At 40.6% G+C, this 20,027-nt stretch overlaps 1 protein-coding gene and 1 long non-coding RNA gene across 2 annotated transcripts; one reads left to right on the forward strand and one right to left on the reverse strand.

The window, feature by feature from the left end:
- Positions 1–9,193: 9,193 nt before the first annotated feature.
- On the reverse strand, positions 9,194–16,969 carry KRT28 (keratin 28). Its single transcript, XM_005584116.4, has 8 exons — positions 16,456–16,969; positions 15,930–16,012; positions 15,248–15,404; positions 14,136–14,297; positions 13,931–14,056; positions 10,826–11,043; positions 10,145–10,200; positions 9,194–9,559 (listed from the first exon to the last, which is right to left on the reverse strand). The coding sequence occupies exons 1-8, from the start codon at positions 16,903–16,905 to the stop codon at positions 9,417–9,419; spliced, it is 1,395 nt and encodes a 464-aa protein (XP_005584173.2). The 5' UTR covers positions 16,906–16,969; the 3' UTR covers positions 9,194–9,416.
- Positions 15,232–19,199, forward strand: LOC141408815 (uncharacterized). The gene is made up of 2 exons (XR_012425811.1): positions 15,232–15,386; positions 16,572–19,199. It is a non-coding gene; the product is annotated as an uncharacterized lncRNA (long non-coding RNA).
- Positions 19,200–20,027: the final 828 nt, after the last annotated feature.

Here is a 20,027-nt window from a genome sequence, read left to right on the forward strand (position 1 = left end):
GGTGTCCAGGCTGGAGCGTTTGTTTCTGTGGTGTTGCTCTGATGGTGAACGTCCTACTCAAACAGCTTGGTTTGCCTTTATATACACATTATTAGGGTGTTTCTTGATGAGCTTTGCTCATAGCCAAGTGATGTTTGCCAGCTCATTGTGAATTATCCATAATGGGGTGATTTTTTTTTAATGAATGGCTTTGCCGTACTGTGTCCATTTCTGTAGGTGGATAGTTATCGTGGAGTTATTTGTTATCTCTGGAGTTGGACAGGGTGGAGTATTATCAGGATTATTATAGTGATGCATTTCAAATGTAGTATGAGTAACCCTTCCTGTCTTCCGGGCTTCAGGAATGTATAATACCTATAAGAATAAACAAGTACGATAGACAGATTTCTCTTTCCCTTACTCAAATCAGCATTGTGTTTTCTTCAGCAATGAAGTATCATAGTCATAGTTTTCTATCAGATATGTTGAAAATAATTTCAAGACCGTGTGTCCATAGTACCAGAAGAAGGAGGGGAGGTCCTAAAGGAAAACAGAGGCATTAAAGGGAATCTTCTTTGGAGACCGAAAGTGTTCCTTTGATCCTTATCCTTCCTGAATTACCATTTCACCTGTACTGGTTTTCTGTCTAAGTTCCATTGCTAACCAGGTTAGGTAAAGGAATTGGTCCCCTCCTCGGGCCTCAGTTTCCACATCTGTAAAGTGAAGAGTCTAGACTGTGGCGTCTGTGTTCCCTTTCTATCTCTAGATCGCTCATATTTCTGCATTCCTTCTGTTGGCTGTCCGTTTCCATAGCACTTTTCTGCATTGCTTCTTGTACTTTTCACCTCTTACTTATTTCTGAATTGTGGTCCCACCATTTTACTGAAATTAACCTCTCAAACGTCACTGCACATCTCTAATCATCATTTATTTTATTTATTCTCCTATACTCTCTTGGTTACATTCAGTACTGACAACCTCAGTCTGATGAGTCTGATCGAGTTTCAGACAGCTGCTTTCTGAGAATTTTTCTACATCTCATGTTGTTCCCCTTTTCTCTTCCACTTATGGCTCCTGCGCCCTGCCTTTGTCATTTCTTATAGTTTTGTGCTTGGTATTTACGACTCTCTCTCCTTTTTTTTTTTTTTTTTTTTTTTTCTTCTAGACAGGGTCTCGCTTTGTCCCCCAGGCCGGAGTGTAGTGACATGATCAGAGCTCACTGCAGCCTCAACCTCCCAGGCTCAAGTGATCCTCCCACCTCAGCCTACCAAATATCTGGGACTACAGGCACATGCCACCATGCCTGGCTGATCTGTGTATTTTTTTGTAGAGATGGGGTTTGCTGTGTTGTCTAGGCTGGTCTTGAGTGCCTGGGCTTGACAGATGCTCCCACCTTGGCCTCCCAAAGTGCTGGGATTATAGGCAGGAGCCACCTCACTGTCTTAATGTAGATTTTCCCTCACTGACCTGTCCGTTCTGTTTTACTACTTCCCTCTTTCCCATCTCTTTCCCTTTGTTCATGTTTTTCTTTCCACTTGGTTTTCTTCTTCAGACTAAAAATTATAACAAATCATTTGAGATCTTGCATTTGCCAAGAATGATTGACATCACTTTCAATTACCTAGATTGAAAATCAAGTTGGCAAAAATTTAAATTTTCATGACTTAATAAATGAGCTTGCAGAAAAAAAGCCAGAAAGATTTGTCAATCAATTTAATACATTAATAAAGTATTATGGTTTATTGTTTTACATAAAACTAGGACACCAAAACATTATTTCTTTGCTGTTTATAGTTTATGCAGTTATAAATGTGTCCTCATTACCTCATTACATGTTATAATAATAAGACATTTTTAAAAGAAAAAGATTTATATTTTAGTATTTCTTTTTTTTTTTTTTTTTTGAGATGGAGTCTCGCTCTGTCACCCAGGCTGGAGTGGGCTAATTTTTGTATTTTTAGTAGAGATGGGTTTTCGTCATGTTGGCCAGGCTGGTCTCGAACTCCTGACCTCAGAACACCCACCTTGGTCTCCCAAAGTGTTGGGATTATAGGCTTGAGTCACCATGCTGGGCCTGTTTTAATATTTCTAACTGAACTTTTTTCCTGACTTTTCAAGAGGAGACCTCACATTTTCATTTTGCACGGGGCCTTGAAATTATGTAGCCAGCCCGAATTGTTGGGTCTCTCTGAGGAAGCTGAAGAATCTTAGAGAAAATACCTCCAGATAGAAATGTTTGAGTGTTCTCCCCAAAAGGGAGCTCACCATACAACCACTCTGGAAGGATACTTCACGCAAAAGTTCCGAGTGTTTAAGGTCTTACTCAAAATGAACATATTTTAAAATATCACCATGTGTTAAAGAACACTTCAGCAAGAAAGACAGAGACTCAAACAAACAGAAAATAGTACTCAGGGGAAACAGAGATAATGAAGAACATTGAAGAAAACTTTAAAAAAGAAACTACCTATAATTATTACTTTCAGAAGTAACAAAAATACTGTATATTTCAAACATGGATAGAACATCATTATAATTGAACAGGAAGCACATAAAAGACCTCTTAGAATTAAAAACTAACTCCCAAAATAAAACTTCAATAGATGAATTGGAAAATAAATTTTTAAAAAACTCCCCAAAATTAGAACAAAAAGATAAAAAGATAAATATGTGAGCCTTGAAAGACCCAATCTCTCTCTCTCTTTCTCTTTTTTTTGTTTTGTTTTGAGACTAAGTCTTGCTCTGTCACCCAGGCTCGAGTGCAGTGGTACGATCTCAGCTCACTGGAAACTCTGCCTCCCGAGTTCAAGCAATTCTCCTACCTTAGCCTCCCAAGTAGCTGGGATTACAGGCACGTGCCACCATGCCTGGCTAATTTTTGTATTTTTAGTAGAGATGGGGTTTCACCATGTTGGTCAGGCTGGTCTTGAACGCCTGACCTCAAGTGATCCGCCCACCTCAGCCCCCCAAAGTGCTGGGATTACAGGTGTGAGCCACCGTGCCCGGTGTAAAGAGCCAGTCTCTTAAGATGAGTCCTGAGCAGCTAACTGGGCCTAAATTCAAATTAAAACCAAGCAACCTTCTGTTTATGCCACCTGAACCAAATAATAGACTGTAACCTACATGGATTAATCAGAAGTCTGCATGCCCTGACTAATAAGAGCTAAGTAAGCAAACATCGACCAATCAGAACTAAGTAAATTTCAATCCTGCATTTTGCATAAGCAGACCTAAGTGGGAACCTGGGTGGGAACTTTCTCTAAAAGACAAATTCCCTCCCTTTGTTCTCTGGAACACACTTTCATTTTATACCAAAGGCTGTGTCTCACCAGCTTACTAGCTGTTTGCTGGAATGAAGTCTCTGTCCTTGAATTTTCTTCTCAGAGAACTTTTGTTCACAGATGAAAGAAAAGATTAGAAAATAAGAGACTTGGTCAAAGAAGAACAACGTCAAATAGGTCTTCTGGAAAGAGACCTACTTATTATTTTATAATCATATTTTCTGAAATACTACTCAGAACTAAACAACTGAGCTTCTAAATTCGAAGAGACCACCAAGAAACATGAATGAAAAATGAAAAACAACCACAGTGAGGCGCATCCACAGGATCTTTCAGAGAACCATGGCTGGGGGCAGGGGCGAAAAACAAACACTTAAAATGTCAGGAGCAAAGCCAACACATATTCAATTTTAGGAAAGCCATTGTTCCATTGAAGAATGCTTTCAAAATACGAACCCAGCCCAGGTGCAGTAGCTCACACCTGTAATCCCAGCACTCTGGGAGGCCGAGGGGGCTGGATCACTTGAGATCAGGAGTTCAAAACCAGCCTGGCCAACATGGTGAAACCCCGTCTCCACTAAAAATACAAAAATTACCTGGGTGTGGTGGTGCATGCCCGTAATCTCAGTTATTTGGGAGGCTGAGGCAGGAGAATCCTTGAACCCAGGAGGCGGAGGTTGCAGTGAGCTGTGATCATACCACTGTACTCCAGCCTGGCTGACAGAGCGAGACTCTGTCTCTTAAACGGAAAAAAAAAAAAAAAAAGTGAACCCAAAATGATATCCAACCTTTTATTTCTAATCCTTTCCTAAGGTTTGTCACCTCGTTTCTAAGTTTTTTTTTTCTAATTGTGACTTATGTAGAGAAGCAAAATTCTCTACTTTCACAACCACAAGTGAGGGTGGAATAAAAATCTTTTCAGACGTGAAAGGTCTCAAAAAAGTTATCTCCTTTGCACATTTTGTTGGGAACCCGTGAGGGAGAAAAACATGAAAAAGGAAAACTTAGGTTCCTGGAAATGGAGCTCCAGTGTGAGCGCACTGAGTGAGTGTTCCCACATGACAGCTGGGTAGCAGGCTTAAAAAACAGATAGCCCATATTGCGTAGGAGGACAGGAGAGTCTGAAAGTGAGGTCTTCATGGGAATAGATGAAAATGATTGCTTGGTAGTTTTAATTGCGTAAGAAAGTGGCATGAGAGATAAAGATACGGAGAAAACAGGGTTAAACTAGTTAGAAAATTGTTCTAACTTTAACTCTAAACTAGGGGTCCTCCATGAATTCAGAAGGGAATGGAACAGCCTACATCCTGTGAATTCTCAAAACTGACCAGCCATGGTTCCCTCCTGGGACAGCAACCCACGACGAGGAGAAACTGCTGGGGGAAGAATCAAAATTATTCAGGAGAGGGTCATAGACAGGAAGGAAAGAGAAGGTCTAGATACAAGTGGGGGAGGGAAAAAAAGATAGGAAATTTCAGAAATCAATCCAATGTATTTTTGAATCCTAGATAAAAGCAAGAGAAAAGGGAACTCTGTGAAGTTAGTAAAGCTATTTGGAATTATACTTTATTATTATTATTATTTTTTGAGATGAAGTCTCACTCTATTGCCCAGGCTGGAATGCAGTGGCACAGTCTTGGCTCACTGCAACCTCGCCTCCTAGTTTCAAGTGATTCTCCTGCCTCAGTCTCCCGAGTAACTGGGATTACAGGTGTGCACCACCACGCCTGGCTATTTTTGTATTTTTAGTGGAGAGGGATTTCACCATGTTGGCCAGGCTGGTCAACTCTTGACCTCAAATGATCCACCTGCTTCGGCTTCTGAAAGTGTTGGGATTACAGGTGTGAGCCACCATGCCCAGCCTAGAATGATACTTCAGTCTAGAAGTTAAGGAACATGAATTGGCAATAAAACCAAGCAAAAGAAAAGGATTGAAGTAAAATCCCAAGAAATGTGAATACAAGATAATAAGGGTGAGGAGTTGATAGTGTCCCCATAGAAAATGAAAGCATACCAGAAAGAAATGCCTACAAAACTGAGTAAGATACAACCCACCATTTCAAAGTGACTTAAAATCGCTAAAAATGACAAAAGAAAAAAAATCCCCATAAACCAGAATTAGAAAAAAACTTAGAAATGAGGTGACAAACCTTAGCAAATGATTAGAAATAAAAGGAAAAAAAACTAATTAAGGTACAATCACAGAAAATGAGAAATTTAGGGGAATCAGTCCCCAGAAGAAAGACATAGTCTGGAAATAATCTTAAATAAAATATTAGCAAATATAATTCAATAATATATTAAATAGTGTAAAATATCTCAAGGAAGTTATTTACCAGAAATGAGAATGACTCAATATTATGTGGAGCAGATAAAAGTGTCCTATGACAGAAACCATATGATCACCTTAAAAGTACTAGAAGAAAACGTGGGTCCCAGCAGTTGTAAAACTCAGAACCTAAGATGGAAATTTTTATAAATATGACAATGAATTATACATTCCTATATGATGACAAAAATCAAAAGAAAAATAGAAATGTCAAAACATTTGCTACAGCCAGTAACAAGTGGCAATTTATTTCCCTTGCAAAAAGCTCCCATAAATCTTGGGTTTTTGTTAAAAGAAGGAATAGCAGCATGTAGTTTTTGCTTTAACAACCACTCAAGCACAGTGGTTGCTTTCCTTTTCCTTCAGATGGAGACTGATTTTTGGGAAGTACTTTCAGTGTGGAAACCCACTTCAGCAAAAAGCAAGGTGAAGCTTCAAGGACTGGAGAAGAACAGGTAACCATTAGCAGAATGCGTAAAGAACTCAGGAGCCCTAGAATTCTGCCCAGCAAAGGAAAACAGTGAACCAAAGACCATAGTCAATTTTTACACGCCTAGGAAGGAAGGACAGATTTAAGACCCAAAAGACTGAGGGCAGGATGTTTCCTTCCATCCTGTGGACTCAACAGAACTTAAAGGAAGCTTATCCGGAATTTAATTTTACTCCCATTCCTTTGCTGAATAGATGCACAGGGAATTCTGGTTTATTTTTTTCAACAAGAAGCGGTGAATTTATAGTTATCTTTTCAAGTCAACAGTCCCCTCACCACAAAGTGTAGTGTGCACTTTCTGTGCTGTAATGGGCCTTGCCTTGGAAAGCAGGCCACCATGAAGACAGTTAAAAAGAAAAATCAATGTGTCATGAGCATACGTGATAAGCAGATCTGGCGTCATGGGCATAAAGCCTGTGCAGTTGCACAAGGTCTCATGTTCAGAAAGGCCCCACATTTGGATTAATGCTCTCCCATTACCATCTTGAAAATCTTAGTTTCAAGATGGTAGCAGAACTTTGTCTTTTTAGCCTGTCTCTTGTTAGTGAATTCTGATGGGACTATGGGGCATACAAGTGAGCAGAGAAGTACACCAAATATGTTTGCCTGCAGGTGCTCCTGTCTCAGGGGCATATGCCCGTGTGCCCAACATTCTGGTGGATCCACAATGTGCAGGAGTCTAACAAAACCCAAAGCAACTACAAGGTAAGTATATTGTGTCTATGACTGAGTAATCCCAATTTCTATCGAACCCAAGAAACCAGGCTTTCCATTCAAACCAGAACTTGCTCTCTGAGTATAGAAAGAAGACGCTGGTCTTCTAAAAAAATGTGAATGACCAAGGAACTCTATCATGTGCTTTTTTTTTTTGAAACAGCATCTTGCTGTGTCATCCAGTCTGAAGTGCAGTGGCGCCATCTCGGCTCACTGCAGCCGCCACCTCCTGGGTTCAAGTGATTCTCGTGCCTCAGCCTCCTGAGTAGCTGGGATTACAGGCATGTGCCACCAAGCCCAGGTAATTTTTGTATTTTTAGTAGAAATGGGGTTTCTCCATGTTGACCTTGCTGGTCCTGAACTCCTGACCTCAGGTAATCCACCCGCCTTGGACTCCCAGGGATTACAAGAGTGAGCCACCACGCCTGGACTATCATATAGTTTTTTGTGCTGCTTTCCTGCTTGCCTGTGTTGCCGACTGCTTAAGTGGAAAATGATGATATAGAAAGGTCAAACAACCCGTAGTTCCTTTTCCTTTTAGTCTTCTTACTCATTGGTAAACCAAAGGTAGAGAATGCTGGTAGAAGGTGGGTATATACAGAAGTGAAATAAAAACACTTTGAGTTTGTTTTGTGCAGTGTTTCCACTGTTTTGGTAGGAACAATATACATATACATGTATGAGCTACAAATTATGAATTGTGTGACCTTGGGGATTCTGTATACAAGTTAAATGTTCTTATGCTTGGATTTCAATATAAAACGAATGGTAACATTTATGCCAATAACTTAAAATTTTAATTTTTCTTTATGATATGGTTTGGCTCTGTGCCCCCACCCAAATCTCACCTTGAATTGTAATCCCCACGTGTCAAGAGAGGAAAGTGATTGGATTATGGGGGTGGTTTCCCCATGGTGTTCTCTGAGATAGTGTGAATTCTCACGACATCTGATGGTTTTATAAATGGTAGTTTTTCTTGCGCCCTCATACACTCTCTGTTTCCTGCCGCTATGTGAAGAAGGTCTTTGCTTCCCTTCACCTTCTGCCATGACTGTAAGTTTACTGAGGCCTCCCCAGCCATATGGAACTATGAGTCAATTAAACCTCTTTTCTTTATAAATTACCCAGTCTCAGGTAGTTTCTTTATAGCAGTGTGAGAACGGACTAATATACTTTATTTAGAAGAAAACTAAATAGCAAAAAAAAAAAAAAAAAAAAAGAGAGGAAAGAAAACAACAACAGAAAACCCCAAATCAAAACAACAAAATCCAGGACAAGTTGAAAACATAAATGTGGATGCAAGGAAACAGCTTGATATTTTAGTGCCTTTGGGTGATACATTTTGCCTGATTGTTGAATAAGGAATCCCATAATTTCCTTTGGCACTAGGTCCTGAAAATTATGTAGCTGGCCCTGAACATTGTACATTTGGAAATTATTTCTCTGTGAATTTCTAGTATTTGCTTCATTTGATGGCTTTTGGCTGAAGATTTTGTGAATATCTCATTTTTCACCACTTCTCTGAATCCCATGTGACTGGAGGGTTATGAGACAGAATTCCTTCTCTTGCTGGAGATTTTCACTGGAATCAGGCCATATACCAGAGAAATAAAGGAGCCGCTTTCCATTTAGGCAGTTTAATACTTGTTGGGAATTCCTACCATACATTTTGATCCAGAAAGGTATAAATAGTCATAATCACAAGAATCATGATGTTCATCAGCCTCATGGGGCTTCACGTTTGAGAACAGGTGTTGGTGGGTTAAATTTGGCCTGCTATGTGTTTTTGTACAGACTGTGAGCTAGGAATGGTTTTACATTTTTAAATGGTTGAAAAAAGTTAAGAATAATATTCCATGACAGGTAAAAATATTTACAGTTCAAATTTCAGCGTTAATAAATTAAATTTTGTTGGAACACAGTCATGTTCATTCATTCATTTATTGTCTATGGCTGAGGTTTGTAGTTGAAATAGAGACTGTATGGCCTGCCATGCCTAAAATATTTACTATCTGAGTCTTCACAAAAAAAGCTTCTGACCCCTGTTCTAGGAAAAGTGTCACTGACACAAGCCGTATTGCTGTGGAGTTTTCTGGAGATTATCCTGTTTAGACGAGGAATGATATCCTGGGTATTGTGAAAAGAAGAGTTTGAGAGAGGCTCTTGGTAAAATACCAGGAATGCGTCATCTAGTGGTGAGACTTTTCAGTCACAGGAGAATTTCTGAATTTTTTGATTATTTGCCCACATAGACATGGTGTGATTTAAAGATTATGCCTAGTGAATGTTTAATATTCAAATGCCATGTGGCGGTATTGACTATTATTTAAAACAACAGTGAAAGGCAATTAAAATATATTCCACAAATGTTTCTCTATGAATTAGACAGAGAAAAAAATCACAAATAATTATTTATTAGTCATCAGTGAATGGAAATGAATGCACATCAACTTTTTTATTTATTGGAAACAAACACCCAACATCCTGTAAAACTAAGAAAACAGATATTTTTGCTAAGTAACTTATCTTTAAAAGTAAAAAGTGTGTATATTCTCTCTGATATTTAGAATAACACAATTGTATAGGATCCTTTCCCAAATTATTATTTTATCTAAAATGACAGCTAGAAAGGAACCCTTTGTTCTGTCTTGCCATTGGTCATTTTAGATGTCTTTTCTTCAATGGAGTGAATCCTTGATGAAAGAACTTTACCACGCTGATCTATCTCTTCAACCACTGTCTTTACCAGTGTGGTTTTGGATAAATCTAGAAATAAAACATAAGAATACATATATTCAACCAAAAAGATTACGTGACAATTCCACTGCTAGTTCAATATAATATATTATGCATATTTTTGATTGAGGGAGTAAGTGTATATTTATAATAATAGCTTGGGATAGTTTTAGGCACTTAATACTTCCCATTCAGAACAGTTTAGTTAAAGTTACTTAAATATTGACTACGGTTGTAGTGTGTGACTACCATTAACATAAAAGTATTGCTCTGATAGAAATAGAACTAGAGGGCTGGTGTGGAGGCTCATGCCTGTAATCCTAGCACTTTGGGAGGCCAAGGTGGGCAGATCACTTGAGGTCAGGAGTTTGAGACCAGCCTGGCCAACATGGTGAAACTCTGTCTCTATTAAAAATGTAAAAAACTAGCCGGGCATGGTGGTGGGTGCTTGTAATCCCAGCTGCTCAGGAGGCTAAGGCAGGAGAATCGCTTGAACCCAGGAGGTGGAGGTTGCAGTGAGCTGAGTTCGCACCATTGCCCTCCAGCCTGGGCAACAGAACGAGACTCTGTCTCAAAAAAAAAAAAAAAAAAAAAAGTAGAACTAGATTTTATTACCTTTAGATGAATTCCCAGAGCTTCCTGATCCAAAGCCCTTTGATTTGGAGCATGAACTGTAAAAGAAATATAATTTATTCTTTTATATTTCTGCTTACTATCAGTTAAGAAATATTCATTGGCTCAATGAACTCAAGTGAAATTTGTATGCCAAAAACAGGTCTTAGTTTTCCATAGAGGAAACTCTTAAGATTTTTATGAGTAGGAGTTGAAAGTAATTAAATGTTATCTAAAGAGAGAGTATAAATAAATCTTGTTTCCATCTGATTTTTTTTTTACACCCAAAAATTTAAAACTTAAGGACATACATACATATATATGGATCCAGGTGGTTTGTTCAGAGTACATTTATTTCAGGGCAGCAGTGATATTAGGTATGCACTGAAAGAAGGATAAAGCCTGCTAGTGAGAGGTGGAGAGAATCTTGAAACCCACAGTGATTAACATGGACAACAGATGGAAATGGCTACAGGAACAGTTCCAGTCATCTAAGGCAGAGGAGAACACTGTGATGTACAAGATTTGGAAGAGATGACTCTCTTTGGAAAAAGCAAGAGATGGACATGCTTTTCTGCAGTGGGAATGAAAAAGAAAGGGCTTGGAAGTATGGAAGGCTAATGGGCAGCCCATGTTTGTAGCTTAAAAGAAGTAAAAACTGGATTTTCAAATGACTTGACTTACTTTCCGTCTCCATCTATCAGGCGGCAGTAGGTCTCAATTTCTTTTTCCAAGTGGACCTTAACATCGAGGAGCTGCTCATACTCCAGCTTCTGGCCCTCGGTCTCGGTTCTGACCTGGTGCAGCTGCTCCTCCAGGGCCCCGATCTGAGCCTGGATCTGCGCCAGCTGTGCACAGTAGTTGCTCTCGGTCTCTGTCAAGGAGCCCTCCAGGGAGTGTTTCTGAGGATATCAAAGAAGCCATGGCAAGGGATGAAAACACTCTGAGGACCAGTAGAACAGTGTTTCTCAGAAACCAGCAGGATTGCTTCCTAGGCAGTTGTGGAAATTTGCGAGGCATGTCACAATCAAATGGGAAAGAAAGGAGGCTGGCATTTATGAAGTGAGGGCCAGGCATGATTCACGTGGGATCCCAATGTGGGATAAATGGCCCTTTTCCCACAAGACTTTTGATGTTCCACTGGACATAGGTGACATATAGGTTATATTTCTACTAACACCGACTGATACAGTAAAGCACCTTTTAAGGATTGCAGAATAAAAACTCGGTATGGGAACACTTGTATTTTGAAATTATATATTTATTTCTGAGTTACCTGTTGTTTCCGTGTTACTCTGCTACTGTCCCCGCAGATCCACCCTGCCAGTGTTCCACGGCCTTTTGTGCTACTGCTTTTTTTTTTTTTTTTCTAATCCATCTTTGATTTTCTGGCCTCTATCAAAGGTCTTTTATTAAGGTACCTGAGACTGAATGAGTGCCTTAACAGATGTGAGATTTCAAGGCAAGAGCTATATCTCATAACACAATACAGGTCATTATTTCCACACTACTCTTACGAATATCATACTTCCTCTTTGCTACTTCTACAGTCTGTAATTTGTCTTGGCATCTGCTCCCTACTTTAATGAAGGTAATTTTCCTCTTTCCTTTATTATAGATAAATATGTCTGGGCAAGTATTACTTCTCTTGATATTAGTCATTATCCAAGTGTCCACCCCAACTTCCACTCTTTCATTTCCCTTTTCTTGTGTGGAGGAACTTCTGATCTTACGTGGTTGAAAATGAAAGATTTATTAAGAGAAGATGCAAGGCTCTGCCTCTTTCATTACATTTTCTAGAGTAGTCGGGCCCATGTATTTACCTAGTAAATTCATTTTATCTTAAAATACTTGCCTTTTTATTGCATTTGTGGTATTATACTTTAAAAAATAATTTTGTGTATTTCTAAATCTATTACCTAGTGACTTCATTCTAGCATTGCAAAGAGGGAATTACACAATATTTGTCATCACAGGCAGACATTGGATCTAATGGGCTGAGAACCTAACATTGACTTAGAGCTACTGACTTAGGCAAACAGGTGTGTTACATAGAGGGTGCTGGGCTCTCCAGGAGCACCTAAGTGGAAGGAGATCAGGATGGTAATGGGGAGAGTGAGGCATCAGGTAGCAAGACGCCAGTGAGGTGTGTGCTCGGCAGCTCAAAACTTTAATATCCCTGGTAATGCGTCCTCCTAGGGTATTCCTTTTTATGATTGCTAATACACTCATAAGTCAGAGGGGACAGCATCTCTACTTCACAGTCTTCCACTGTGAAGGCTGGCTTGTCAAAGAGGGAGGAGAACAGGATGAACTTGAAAGTTTGTACATCACAGGAAGCAAACGTGAACATTTATGTATTTAGACAACTCTCAACTTGCCAATGACTCGTGTTCTAGCTGTAGGAGATTGAGCTTAGAATTCATCATAAGACAACAGGGCCTCAGGGGTGTAAGTTAGGTACCATGCTCCCATTATTCTAGAATTCAGTTGTGTCTTGTGTTAAGTGGGCTTTTTGTGTGTGGATTATCCTATGAGCCCAAATTATAGTACCACTGGCTGCACAGACTCTAACTACTTTATAACATCCTTGTTTTTATGTGAAAATGCTCACAATTCTGGTCTGGGGACTCGAAAATGTATTTCCATCAATGTAGCTCAGAAATAGAGGGAGGATTCACTCACACAGCTCCTGCACCAGGAACAGAGTCCTCGGGGATCTAGTTCAGGGAAGAAGGGAAATGGAGAAGAAACGAAGGCTCCAGGAGCCCACAGTGGCAGGGGGGTCTAGGGTACCCGCTAGCAGCAGTGATGAGGGAGAGGAGAAGAGGGCCATCCTGGTTAAGTTAGGGGCCAGTCAGTGTAAAAACAAGTCTCCCATCTAAATCCGACATAGGGAGAAAGCACACACTTTTAGAGGGCAGCAAAATCAAGAGTCTCCCAATGTTTTGAGTCATCTTTTCCTTCTTGGCTCACTGCACTCACTTGGGTAATAGCTGCTCTATTCTTTGTGTTACAACCTGGTGTCCTCAGGGGGCATGAAACCTCTTATGACGAAGGGAGTCCTTAGGCCACGTGCATGCCGTAATTCTCAAAGTCAAGCCTTTTGAGCACTGCCAGCTCACACTCTAGAAGGGAAGCCATTTTTAATCCTGGCTGGCTTTAATCCATTTTGACTCCAAGCTGATGTTTGAAGTAAGCCAGGAGCTGGTGGTATGTGCCCAAATGGCTGAAGGCTTGGCTCCCAGGTGTGCCCTCCAGGATCTGACCTCCACCCTGGACTCTGTGGCGATGAAGAGCCTGACAGTGCCCATGTGGCATTCAGGTGTGTACCCTCTCTTCCTCTGCCTGGCGAAACCACATGTGGCTTCTAATATGGCTTCATCAGTATCAGGAGATGCTGGTGTGATACTAGCTCCCCGCCCTGTGTGGCACTAGCCCCACGCCCCTGATCATAGACCTGTGGCTAATTTTCAGGTGGAGCAATACTGCTACTGTTTGTTCTGCAGGCCTAAACTGAATTACCCTGAGAAAGGATCTATGTGAAATGTCTATTTTCATGAAATGAGCATTAAGCATCAGCCAGGAAGGAAACCCCCAGTGATGTCAAGGAGGAAGAAAAAGCTCTATTTTGAGGGTCTACCGATCTGTTTTTCCTGCTCTCCTCCACTCTCTGCTAAGTATTTGCAGGCAAAGGTGTAATAGAAAAAAGAGGGAAGGGCAGAGGGAGGTGCTTCTCGGAGGCTTTCTAGAATCACAGGATCCAGGCTGAACTTTGCCGTCACCTACCGTGGCCATCAGGGACTGCAGCTGGATCTCCAGGGTCTGCAGGGTGCGCCTCAACTCGGTGAGCTGGCTCCGGGCGGAGGTGGCTGCGCCTGCGTCGTGGGAGATCTGCTGCTGCAGCGAGGCGCTCTGCAGGGCCGGGCAAAAGGGTCACACGGAGTCCCCACCCGCCCGGGAGGTGTGGGCACGGGGAGGGGGCCCACCTCACCTTCTCATTGAACCAGGCCTCCGCGTCCTTGCGGTTCTGCTCTGCAAGGGCTTCGTACTCCGCTCGCATGTTGTTCAACAAAACCGTGAGGTCTACCCCGGGGGCCGCGTTCATCTCCACGTTCACGTTGCCCCCAGCCGCGCACTGCAAAGCCTTCATCTCCTGGAGGGAAGCAAGAGCGTGGTTTTAGGGGCATTGCAGGTTCACACTCAGTCTGAGAAGTTTTCAAACGTGTTACTTTATGTCTCAAAGTTTGTGGTCAGGTGTATAATTTATGGCACACAATTTTTTAATTGACATATTCGGTCCATATTCATGCCAATCATCTATTTAATTAGTGACCTGTTGGCTGGGCGCGGTGGCTCACTCCTGTAATCCCAGCACTTTGGGAGGCTGAGGCGGGCAGATCACTTGAAGTCAAGAGTTCCAGACCAGCCTGGCTAACATGGCGAAAACCCTTCTCTACTACAAATGCAAAAATTAGCCAGGCGTGATGGTGTGCGCCTGTAGTCCCAGCTACTCCAGAGGCTGAGGCAGGAGAATTGCTTGAACCTGGCAGGTGGAGGTTACAGTGAGCCGAGATTGCGCCACTGCACTCCAGCCTGGCGACGGAGTGGGACTCTGTCTCAAAACAAAAGAAAACAAACAACAAAAAAAATTAGGGACCTGTTAGTTAAAATCACCACCATCACCAAAAGCAGTCATAGCACCCCAAGAGAGGTTAGTTATTCTTTTAAATGAGAAAGGGATTTAAAGACCAGAGAGTTACTCAACATATGGTTACTGACTAAATGTCAGGTTGATGGGAATAGAACAGTGGAAAAAATCCTGAAATCCTGGCCCTCATAGGCATTCGTCCTAGGGATGACCGCTGTCATTTACTGAGTGATTACTATATGCCAGGCACTGTTCTGAGCGTGTGACATGTATTAACTCACTGAAGCCTTTTAACATTCCCTCGTAGTAGGTAGTATTATTAGACTAATCTGTCTATATCCGTTGGCAAATGTTAACAATTAACCTGAATTACTATTGCGATTTTTAACCCCCAACCCCTGCCCAGTTTAAAATGTACAGAATTGTGATTGGACTACAGGTAAAGCTTCTCCTACCTCTTCATGGTTCTTCTTGAGATATGTCATCTCCTCACTCAGAGACTCATATTGCAGCTCCTGGTCAGTCCTGCAGAGTGTCAGCTCGTCCAGGACTCGCCGTAACCCGTTGATGTCAGCCTCTACGTTTTGGTGAAGGGTGAGCTCATTTTCATACCTTGGGGGGGCATTTAAGTAAATTTCAGTGCCAGTAAGACTACCTCAAGAAACAGAAATATTCAATCCCAATTGCTTTAAACTGAAAATTAGAAATTGAATTAGGACTCTAAGTAGTATAAAAATATATGAAGAAAGCCCTCCTCCATTACCCCCACCCAATTCTGTACTGGATAATTGGCTGTTATTTCGTCACACAAATTCCAATAGCATAACCTAGTTAAATAAAAATACACCGTTTTGGAATTTTATTTTAGTTAATGTTTTTCCTTAGTTGACTAATGATTTACTGAGCATCGACTTTGTGCTTGGCAGTATTCTAGGCAGGCAGAGAAATATATTGATATTTTGTCCCAGGAATATAATAACTATGTATAAGTTGATTGTAACATTATAATACAAATCCTTTGCTTCCTTTTATCTTTTAGTTGATAGTTCATTCTACTTGGGATGAAATTGAAATTTTATTTAACGAATTAAATAAATAGAAACTTTTTTCTAGAGCAGGATTTTTTCTGTCACTTACTTTAGCCTGAAATCGTCAGCAGCCAGTCTGGCATTATCAATCTGCAGAATGACATTAGCATTAGTGGTAGTGGAGGAGATAATCTAGAATAAACCAAAACAGAGAACACAACAAGTAAGTATGCTTTTATGTAATTCATTATTTCAGGAAATGAAAAAGGTACTCAAGGTTTTGCATAAAAATCTTACCTCCTTATGTAATAATAAAAATGTTTCAAATGTAACTTTTAAAAATTAAAGACATGGTTTTATTTATTCTCATGTATTCGCCTAACTTTAGAACTACAATACTTTTTTATTCATAAGTCTATGAATGTACTTCAACATAAACAATGGAACTAATAGCATTTTAACTACATTAAAACTCATGAATCAAAGGGCCCATTTTTGAATAATAGGAAGAATTGTTTAAATAAATAAATACAAGTTACAGATAACAGTCACAAAACATTTCTTATTGTATGTCTTTTGCTAGGTATTTCTTAGTTTTAAATACTTGGGATAGTTCCAAATCTGTGATTTCTCACCTTATTCTTAAGATCCTCAATTGTTAGGTGATATCTGCTATAGTCATGATCAAGTCCACGGCAAGATCCGGGTCCGTATTTTTCATACCAACCCTTGATTTTTCTCTCTAATTCAGCATTTGCCTCCTCCAGAGCTCGCACGTTATCCAGGTAGGATGCCAAGCGGTCATTAAGATTTTGCATGGTCACCTTCTCATTTCCAGAGAGGAGTCCCCCTTCGCTTCCAGCAAAGCCAATACAAGCAGCATTTCCAAGGGCACCACCAGCATGGCTCCCACCAGGAACGCTGCCCAAGCCCCCTCCCAAGGCACAGGAAAATTCGCTTCCAGCAACAGAGCTGCCACATGCACTGCTGCCCACAAAGCCTGCACCTCCATTGGGTGGTCTGACAGATCCAGCTCCAGACCTTAAGCAAACATGTCTGGATCCATTAGAAAATCGGAGAGACATGGTGTTTTGAGAAATGTTCACCTTGTCTGTGTGAAACTGTAATGTCCCAGGAGAACAAAATATCATGCACTGATTATTTCTTTGGGCTTTTATATACAATTATTGGGGCGTTCCTATTTGAGTTATATATGCCAAAAGAAAAATGGCATACTTAGATTAGCATAAAATTATGTATAATTGAGTGATTTTAAAAATAATTAATGTCTAACATCCCTAGGTGTTGCTTTGGGCTATTTGTTATCTTAAATATAATAGGGTTTGTTCTATATTAAGTTTATTAATTTAACTTCTAATTTTGAGTGAGTAATCCTTTACTTTCATCTAGACCCTAGGCATGTACTATCATTATCTGGCGCCAGGTATTATCAAAGTTTTTATAAAGTTAAGTAAGATTATGATAGAGTTCTGTGAGGTACAGTAGGGTCTCAATTACCACTGAGGGGTATAAAGGACTGCTAACTACAGAAACAAATATTTTATCCCACCAGAAAAAATGTGTTATTTAGAAAACAGAGACTAGCAACATCTCTGTTCCTACCATAATTGTAACATCTGTTTATTATCTTGGACAATGACACAAATATTGACCTGTTATTTTGTTTAAAATAGCATGGTTATGATGTCTGGTGCTCTATGCTAAGTGCTAAAATGAAAGACGTAGTGTTAACTAAATGCAGAAATGAAAAATGCACGATTACCATCTTTAAGAAATCTATTGCCAGGTTCAGACAGGGGCTGGCTCATGGATAGTCTTCTGTGCTGGTCTAAAGAGTTTGTAATGAATCCTAAGTAAAAAGCAGAGGGCAACATGATCATGTTGAAATGAAACAAGGTGGACAATTGCAAGGTTGGAACAATGGTCCAGGTGAGAAGAATGAAGGCAGTGGGGATGCAGAGAAGATGGCTTTGAGAGCATATGGTAATATGATTGAATTTGGAGAGTAGGGAATAAGGCAGAATTGGGGATAACTCTTAGGTAATTAATTTTAGATTCTGGGAATTCATAATATTCACTGAGATGGGGAATAGAGGAGGAGGAAGACACTGAGTTTAGGTTTGGACCAACTGGATTTGAGGGGTTGCTAGAATGTTCCAGATGAAGGTGGCTGATAGAAAGAATGACTGTTTAGAATATGTACACTGAACTGGAAAAATACTTGACTAGCAATGAGTAAAAGAAAATTGGAGGTCCAGCTCTCATTCGCAATGACGTTCAACTGCATGTTTGGAAGTAATCCTGGTGCAGGAATAGAAAGGATGATGATCAGACTGATGTGGGTTTTGGGATTTAAAGACAGGTCCAGAAGAAGGAAACAGTGGCAAAGAAGTTTCTGTTGTTCTTGAGAAAACGGTTGAGGCGATTGACTCTATGATCATATAGCAAGAAGAAAGCAAAACCAGAGGGACAGATGGACTGAAGAAAAGGGCAGAGGGTGAGTCATTGGGCATCCTTATGAGGTCATGGAGCAGGCAGAGTGTGAGGGGGAGATTGATAAAGGTGAAGGATGACAGGCTAAAGTTGGATAGTGGAAACCTGAATTTAGAATTTTAAAGTAAGCACAACTCCAGGTGTCACCAAAGTCCAGCGAGTAGTCATGGGACTGGACCAACAGTCACTGGAACAAGAAGTCAGAAGTGGATTGGACCTGAAAGGCAAGAGAGTAGGAGGTCAGGAACTATCTGTCTATGACATTAAATGGACCATCTATAAAGGCATGAACTTTCTCATGATGGCAGGAGATGAGAGGGAAGTGGGCTGTGAGCCAGTGTCAAGGTTTCTGGACAATGAGGCAGAGGGGAGTGTGTGTGGTGAGGGGCCGTTGAATTGCATTTGCCTCAAAAGAGGAGTCTTAGCATAAGAATTAAGTGGCACAAAGCTAGATGTGGCATTGGAAATCTAGAGAACACAGACTCTGCCTTGAAGTCCTTATGTTAGGTGTGTGGAAGTGGGAGCAGACGAGGAGATGGAGGTGAAGAAGGTGGATGGAGAGGAAAAGACGTGGGAGAAAATGAGAGGAAGGGGAGAGAGATGGGAATGCAGATGGAGGATGAAGGATACGTTTCTGATAGAAAAAGTTGTTAGGGCAATTCACCAGAAAGTGGTTAATGCTATTAAAAAATCATTTCAATTGAACTATTTTGCAGAGAGGTCTGCAGAAAATGTTCATGTAATTGTCAAAATATGGATAAAAAGAGTTTCCACCTCATAAACCTGTTGAAAAACTAAATGAGATTATGCTTAGTGCAGTGCCTGGCAAATGGAAAACTGTCAATGAATGGCAGCCATTATTATTACTGTTGTTGTTGTTCCTTACTGGGTGTGTGAATGTGGAGGGCTGGGATATCAGGCTGGAAGAGAAGGAGATGTGTGCAAGGAGAGGCCTCCTTCCTCTTGAGGCCATGGCTGTAGAGGGTGGGGATGAAGAGGGTTGGCAGGGCAGGAAAAAGGAGGGACAAGGGACAGGAGGCACTTGGTTGGATGTGACTGGTTTTGAGTCCACTTGGTTGGATTTGACTGGGTTCAGGGAGTGATGACAAGTATAAAATTGTTTTGCCACCAGAATAGTCAGTGGTAGTCTCCTGGAAGTGCCTTGGCCTAAGCAGTCTGGAGCCTAATTAGCTGGTGCTGAGGGCGGCTCGCGTGTGGCCTCTAAGATGCATTTTCTGGACAAAGTTGTAGGATATTTTTAGAGTTGCAAAGAGCCTTAGACATCACCTAATTCAGCCCCTTATTTGGCAGTTGAGGGCAACTGAGACCCAGAAATGTTGAACAATTTGCTCAGAGTCGTGAGGGATAGGCCAGGTGAAAACCTGGCGTATGTTCAAGTTGACCTTGGTATTCTGGCACCGTGAACATATTTAGACATAAATAATTATTGTATGATGCATGCTCATACAAATACTTTATATGTTGCCATTTGTAGTCTATTTTTTAAACATTGGCAACCTCTTTAATATCTGGAGACTAGATATTACAAAATTAGGACTCATTTGTCCAGTATGTACACAATATTCACAGTATAACAAAGTTAAATAAAATGCACGTAACATATAGGGAAATATATAAGCTGAAATTTTCTAGTACACACCATCTATAGTCTTAACATGCATGAGTTGTAAAA

The sequence above is a fragment of the Macaca fascicularis genome, chromosome 16 (genome assembly GCF_037993035.2).
Source record: "Macaca fascicularis isolate 582-1 chromosome 16, T2T-MFA8v1.1".
In the NCBI taxonomy this organism is placed as follows: domain Eukaryota; kingdom Metazoa; phylum Chordata; class Mammalia; order Primates; family Cercopithecidae; genus Macaca; species Macaca fascicularis.

Bases quoted from the DNA above. Each gene is read 5' to 3' on its own strand.
- KRT28 (XM_005584116.4), bottom strand. From the start codon at position 16,905: ATGTCTCTCCGATTTTCTAATGGATCCAGACATGTTTGCTTAAGGTCT. The intron at 14,057-14,135 runs GTGAGGTGGGCC...CCGGCCCTGCAG, and splicing joins AGGCCTGGTTCAATGAGAAG to AGCGCCTCGCTGCAGCAGCA. The intron at 10,201-10,825 runs GTAAGTCAAGTC...TTTCTTTTACAG, and splicing joins CTGATAGATGGAGACGGAAA to TTCATGCTCCAAATCAAAGG.